The sequence below is a fragment of the Lolium rigidum genome, chromosome 6 (assembly GCF_022539505.1).
Source record: "Lolium rigidum isolate FL_2022 chromosome 6, APGP_CSIRO_Lrig_0.1, whole genome shotgun sequence".
Classification (NCBI taxonomy): Eukaryota; Viridiplantae; Streptophyta; class Magnoliopsida; order Poales; family Poaceae; genus Lolium; species Lolium rigidum.
Window position 1 is genome coordinate 203964274 of NC_061513.1, and position 7210 is coordinate 203971483.

The 7210-nt window shown below is 46.5% G+C and overlaps 1 protein-coding gene across 1 annotated transcript; it reads right to left on the reverse strand.

Moving 5' to 3' along the window:
- Positions 1-1657: 1657 nt before the first annotated feature.
- Positions 1658-5744, reverse strand: LOC124661246. The gene is made up of 6 exons (XM_047199109.1): positions 5300-5744; positions 4955-5181; positions 3855-4056; positions 3698-3783; positions 3519-3613; positions 1658-2273 (listed from the first exon to the last, which is right to left on the reverse strand). Exons 1-6 carry the CDS (start codon positions 5540-5542, stop codon positions 2059-2061), a joined length of 1068 nt encoding a protein of 355 aa, XP_047055065.1. The 5' UTR covers positions 5543-5744; the 3' UTR covers positions 1658-2058.
- Positions 5745-7210: the final 1466 nt, after the last annotated feature.

Sequence of the window (7210 nt, forward strand, 5' to 3'; positions counted from 1 at the left end):
CCTATTCACCCCCCCTCTAGGCGACATCTCGATCTTTCAGCGGCCGTGGATCTTGTCGCCTAGATCTTGAGGAGATTCTTTGCCCCTCTCGATGTCGAGGTGAAGGTGGAGGCAAGGGATCTCTTTTCGGTTGGAGGTGGTGCGGTTTGCGGTGCTTCAGAGTTGTTCCTTGTGCGCAACACACGGCGACAACCGTCGATGTGATCTTCAGCCGAACTAGCGGCCCATCTTCAACCTCCATTGCGGAGGCCTGCTCTTTGATCCATCGCCGGAGCTCGACACCGCTAGGATTCCAAGTGGTTCGTCCCTGAAATCCTAGATGTGGCCGATGGTTGGATCTGTTCGTCGGGAGAGACCCAATGAGCATCCCGCTCTCTGATCCCAGCGAAGACGCCTGGAGGTCGCCGACAACTGGTAGTGGAGGCACCCTTTTCCTTGATTGATTTGTCTTTTCTTCCTAGGACGCTTTATGTAAAGTGGAGGCATTATCTTCAAATACTAGATTCTTTAGAGTGAGTGATGTAAAGGGCCTCCTTGCAATTTGTACCTGATATGTGTGTGTTTTCAATGTAGCTCCATCAAGGTCTTCTAGACCCCTCAGTTTGTTCAAAAAAAATTGATACACATTCATAGTCATATTTTTTTACTTGTAAACAAATCCTAATATTTACCACATCAATTTCTATTTCTATCCGGATTCATATATTTCCAAGTCCATTTTAAATTTGTTTTAACACGAATATGAGATAATATGGATTGTCCAATATTAATTTCCACCCATACATATAAAAACAATATCGCTAAACATGTTGCCTCTAAAATGTTTGACCGCATAAACTTACCAGTCAAGCAATGTCATAACCACAGGTCCATTCATCAAGTCCTTTCAAAGTCCAACGTTGCATTAATACGCGCAACAAAATTGGTAGAGGGAATTTTTAGAGAAAATCTCCAATTTAATCTACGAAGTTGCTCCGGACGTGCGTTGTGATTACAAACCTGCAAATTGTGAATTGTGAGTCAAAAAATTGCCTCGTGCGCCACTGTTAGTTTGCTGACGTGTTTAATTATTTTTTTGCATATTGCCTTCTAAAAAAGTTAATCTAGGGACTAAAAAATCAGAAAATTCAAAATTTCAGAAGCCAATATGCAAAAGAAAACAATTGGCCATGTTGGTAAACTAACGGTCATGGCGCAACTAACGGTCGGTCGCCGACGGAGTGACCAAAACACTCATGCGGGACAATTTTGTGACCCAAAATTCACGATTTACAAGTTCATGATGACAACACACATTTGGGGCAACTTCATAGACCAAATTAGGTTTTTTTTTTTAGTTATTAGGACATGTACAATTGTGCCTTTTCTTTCTAATCCACACCATCTAGATATAAGTGGCACTCCCTTCATACAGAAACGTATGCCGTTTTAGATCTTATAAATTCACTCATTTTGTTTGTGTCTAATCTATTTTTGATATGTAGATTCACTCATTTTAGTTGTATCGAGTCTATTTCAAAAATATCTAAAACATCTTATATTAGTGTATGGAGGGAATACTATCATCCCTTGCAGTTAATAATAATTAATTGATTTTAGTAGAAATTAAATTATTAAGAAGAAATAGGTGTGTGTTTTCCATGACAGAAAATTAGTATCATCAGACAAATCCCTGATATTTTTATGAACAAGTTTTTTCAACACAAAAAGTATTAACAATAGTTCACAAGTTCACAGACGCCAGGTGTGGGGAACTATATCAGACTTTGTCCCCCATACGTTCTGCATTACATAAAGTTGAACAGCTTAACCTACACCAAAAGCACAGCAAGTTTCTTCACCACCATTCTTCATCATTTTTTGTTCTACTTTTTTATGTTTTCATTCTCATCCCAACTTCCCTTGGAAGAAAAGACTGGCCGACTACAAAGTATAAAACACAGCCAATCATAATCCTCGGATTAGTGCAATTTACATAGCAGGCCAAGTTGCTCCAACAGCAAAGCTCAAACCTTGTGACCACAAGGATCTGACTTCGGGAGCAGTCAGTCACGGTCACTACCTGTGGTATTCACCACGCGAGACAAAGAACTGATAATCTGGATGGCTGGCTCGGCTGTCTCTCAACCAATCAGCAGCAGCTTGCCTTAAGCAGCTAGCCAGTTGCCAATCGCCATCTGTTGAAGACCATACTGAGTTGCTGAACTTGTATGAAGCCAAACCAAAAACAGGGAGTGGGATGTTTGGCATGCTATCATGAGCCCACAGATGATCTGGATAAGAGAACGGAGATAATTCAGCAAAAAGAATTTAGGCAAGTAGGCATCAGGAAAAGGTTTCATAGTCTTTTCACAACTCATTGCTCAGTAGCAAGGCTTGCTAACATACATGAGGGCAAAAACATGCGCTAACATAAAAGACGGCAGAAACATACACCGAACCCTAGACAGAAAAGCAACCACATGCATACAGCTCTTTTTTTCTCTCCACATATGACAGCTCTTAGTGCCGAGGGCAGAAACATACACCAAACCCTAGACAGGAAAAAAAAAAACCTAGACAGAAAAGCAACCACAAGCATACGGCTCTTTTTTTCTCTCCACATATGACAGCTCTCAGTGCCACAAAAACATCGAGCTAGCCATAACTCAACTATACAGATAAAAATATACCATATACTAGTCAATTCATAGCACAACAGTTCCTAGCACAGAGTTTGTAAAATGAAAATCTAATTTGACAGTATTAGTCGGGTTTAAAGATTCTGGCTGGTTACAGCAGAGCAACCAACTTGATACCAATATGTGAGTTACCATGGCAGCTAGGCATGAATGGATAATGGAGAATGGTTTTACCAATATCAGGTAACCGCCTTAGATCCTATTCACTACTTTCCTTTGTTTTTTGAAAACATGCTATAAATGTATGTAAATGCCCAAGAGTCAAGAAAATCAGCACTACTGCCAAAAGCAAGACTAATATTGCAATTAGCTGAAATTTTTGTTATGATCGTGATCAAGTCAGTCTATCCCAATCATACACCAGTCTTTCCCCAATAAATGTTGGCTACAACTCACACATGTTTAATGACAACTTTAAACATGAGAAGAGAAGTTGTCAATCTGCGTATACTTCAAAATAAGACTAATAAAGTCCACTAGAGAGAGCTGCTGCACTTGAACTGAATTCAAGATGTTTACACACATGAGATCCACAGCTTCATAGAAATGTAGTTACCTCCTTAATCTGACCGTGAACATGATAAAAATTGAATTTACAATGATACTTGAACAGACATGGATCTTCTAGATTTTAGCTATCTCCTTAATCTGACCATGAACATGATAAAAACTGAATTTAAAATAAACATGGTTGCGATGGAAGCTGTTGTTTGAGAGCGCAAAACAGAAATAACTGGGACACCTATCTAAAACAGTATGATGATAGTAAGGAAGCAAACATTATGAGTTAATTCTAACCTATGATCCGCTAAAGAACAAAGTTCAAATGTAGTTTACCTCCTTGTGGGCAATTTGAAAGCTGATGGAAAGTGAGAAAGCAAGCGTCTAAATCTTTCAATGTTGGTCCAGTAGGGATACGGTAAATTGGATACCTGCATAATGTGCAAGGAATCTAAATAATTAGTTAATGCAATCATCCAACAATTACCAGTTCGCTATTTCTAGAAAGAACATACCAAGCGATGCTCATCCAACTTCGCGGGGATAAATCGCAACTCCTAAGGGTCCTCAGTCCTGGAAATCGGTCTGAAAGGCTAGAAATCTGGAAGAAAAAATATGTTAGAACACAGATATACCATGCAAAACTATACAAAATAAGTTATTAATTCTTGCCTTATCACTCAATGGTTCACGACAAAACGGAGAATCGAACTCGAGGTATTGAAAGAGCAAGCGGCCATGGGTATCTACTGATTCACCATCATCACTTGAGAAGCCTTCTTGAGATAAGTGTTTGACCCTTACATGTTCATAATCACTGCTACCATCACTGCTAGAATCATGGCAATCTCCATCGCTGTCATCCATCATATGTCTGTTGATGCACACATAGTTAAGAAATGAATGTCACGATAGAATCTTCTTGAGAAGAAGTAATGATTTGTAAAGTGCTCATCTCCAAAGGTGGAAAAACGGTAAAAAAAAAAATAGAACCAGTAACAGGTGTGCACATGTAGAGACATATATTCATGTTTAAGTGAGGACTAATCAGCATCCTTACACCGTGACATTTGATATCACAAACACGGTACGTAAACATAATATTTTCGCATGCCAGGTCCCAGGTCCATAAAGAGCTAGTTGGCACGCTTAACACTTGTCTGCATATGGAGGTGCATTGTTACACATTTGGAGATACATTTTAGCTGGCCCTTGCAATTGATTCTTATCTTGTTTTACCAAGAGCAGCGGTGGATAGTGCAAAGGGTTGTAGTAACTCAGCAGATTGAACTAGTTACCAGCGAATTTTCTTGTGCAAGCTAGTGAATGTCAATCTGATTCTGCAACTGTGGCAGCAGGAGTTCATAGTTAATTCCCTTGAGCAAAATTATACTCTGTTTAGTCGTGAGGCATAAGTCTTTATTGGAACATAAGAAGACTTGAAGTTGTGAATATGTAGTGTACGTTGGAAATACTGTCCGATTGGTATGAATGATAGGCGGTCCAAATTTATTTCGGGAACTATTTAAGTATGACAGAAAGGTTGACAGGAAGAGTGTGTATTGCACATGGCACTAACTATTGGAGATATAGTGCGTTCGGGTGTGATACATATGCAAAGTCCTCCAGTTAACTCGAATTTCATTTACTTGGAGTACTACTGTTTGCACCTTGCAAATGGAAGCATTGTACAATCAAATAACAAATGCTTTTACTACAGTACTGGTAGCTTGTGTTGGAACAAACAAGCAAGCAAACAAACATGGAATTACCTTGCGTTGTGAGACGACGAGTGTAGCACCGCCGGGTCCCCATAGAGCTGGATGGCGGACAAGTAAGGGACATAGTACTGCACTACTCCGTCGCATCCATCGAGCACGAGCGGCACCCCGGCGCCATACGCGCTCCACTCCTTGTACGCCTCCCAGAGGTCGCCGAGAGCGAAGTAGAGCTTGTCGCGCTGGCCGTCCGCGCCGAAACCCCTCCACCCTCCTCCTCCCTGCAACACAACGAAATCCCCAAATCGGCCGGCGGGGTTCAGGAACAGCCGTAACGATCCAATTCATTCTACGTACTACCGTGTGGTGTGAGCAGGGGTGGGGGGTCGATGGGCGAACCTTGGAGCGGCGGCGCGCCGGCACGGAGAGCGTAACGGCTGCCACGAAGCGCTCGAGGTTGCCCGCGACTCCGGCAGGCGAGGGCGAGGGCGACGGCTGGTCCGGCGGCTTCTCCTGGGAGGCGGTGCAGCGGGACGACTTGGGGAGGCCGTGGTGGTGGTGGTGGGCTCGGCGTGCCCTGGCGGCGTCGTAGAAGCGGCTCTCTCCCTGCCTCCGTGCAAGGTCGACGGCGGTGCCCATCATAGCAGGAGCGAGCTTAGGGAGGGGGGTAATCTGGCGAGGTGAGGTGAAGGGGAAGAGACAAAACCCTAACCCTAGGAGGATCTGGGGAAGGAATAGGATTGGAGGAGACGGCAAGGAAGGAAATGGACAGGGAGAGGAAGCAACGGCGCGGTGGGCTAGGTGTATTTATAAGGGAAAGCCGGGACTGACTGGAGGAGGAAGACGGGAGGAGGTGGAGCAGGAAGGGGAATTCTGGCGTCGCGTCGCGTGGGACGGTGGGTGGGAGAGCCAGAGGGAGACGGGATGCCACGGCTCGACGCTGGTGCGTGGGGCCGACGTTTCTTCCCGGGCCCACCTGCCAGCTCTCATCGCGAGGGAGGCCTGATTGGCCCGCCGCTGGACTCCCCGGATCGACCCCGGTTTAGATATGCGCACGCACCACACTGGCTGCCTTGTGGGACACTTAGGACCACGTGGCGCTGCGCGGATGGTGGCCAGTTTCTTAATGGGCCGACCAAGGCCCACACGGAGGCACGACGCGTGTGCGGATGGCCACACACGTGCACCACCACTAGTGGGTACACCTCTAGCTCTAGTGCAGTGCAGCACAACGCCGGGACGGCCACATCGGGCTGGATCGCGTCGTGGCGCCACGGAGCGACCTTGCTCCTCCGTCTAGACAAAACCTTGAACCTTGCTCTTCCCTCTAAACTTAGGGCATCTCGAAACGCGGTGACCTAAATGGATGCATTAGGCTATTCGTTTTAGACTGTTTGAGTAGTCGACGGACATACGGACAGCGGCCTATGTTCACGTGTCCGTTTGGATCGCACACAGCGTCCAATACGCGGACGCATCACATAAGTGAAAAACAACTTAAAAAAGGAAAAACGAAAACAATTAAACCTAACCATATTCATTAAATATATGCTCTATTTTGGGAAAATTTATACATATGCCCTATTCTAGGCAAATTTAAACTACCAAAAGAAAGCCATCTATATAGGCGTTAAACTTAAAAACAAATAAAAAAAACCATATCCTAGGGTTTGAGGAGGACGAGGTGGCCGCCGGTGCGCCGCCTAGTCCCGTGGGCCTCATCACCATCGGCGTCGACGAGCGTCCCCGAGCGGCGAGGCTGTTGTGGCTCGACCGTGTCGGGGACCTCCGGCCACGGCGATCACAGGGCCTCTTTCCAGGCCGAGTGGGGGTCCGAAGCCGCCCGCTGCTCCGTCGCAGCAGCCCGGAGCTCCGCCTCGTCCCTGAGGCGGAGCTGCCTCTCCTACCACGCGAGGCGCCTGGCCTCCTGGCGCCTCTCCTGCTCCGCCACGCGCCTGGCCTCCTGGCGCCTCTCCTCCTTGCGGTGGAGCCTGACCTCCTCGCGCCACCGCCTCTCTTCCTCCTCCCAGCGGACCTGGTCGAGCAACGCCCAGGCCTCGGCGTTCTCGACCGCCTGTCGGGCCTGCTCCTCCATCACTGAGGTGCGGATAACCTCCGCGAGATGCGGCCAGTTGGCCTCGTCCTCCGCCTTGGACAGCGCCATCGCGGCGCGCATCTTCGGGTCGTCTTCCTCCTCCGGCTTCGGCAGCAGCGGCGCGGTTTACGCCAATGCCGCGCCGACGCGGGCGGCCTCTCCGATGTAGAGACCGCCACGGTGTCCCCCGGCCCTCAGCACCTGCGAAGGACAGC

Coding starts and splice junctions, on each gene's coding strand:
- LOC124661246 (XM_047199109.1), bottom strand. CDS start 5,542: ATGATGGGCACCGCCGTCGACCTTGCACGGAGGCAGGGAGAGAGCCGC. Junction 5,182..5,299: donor CGGCGCGCCGCCGCTCCAAG/GTTCGCCCATCG, acceptor GTTGTGTTGCAG/GGAGGAGGAGGGTGGAGGGG. Junction 2,274..3,518: donor TTCAAATTGCCCACAAGGAG/GTAAACTACATT, acceptor TCTCTTATCCAG/ATCATCTGTGGGCTCATGAT.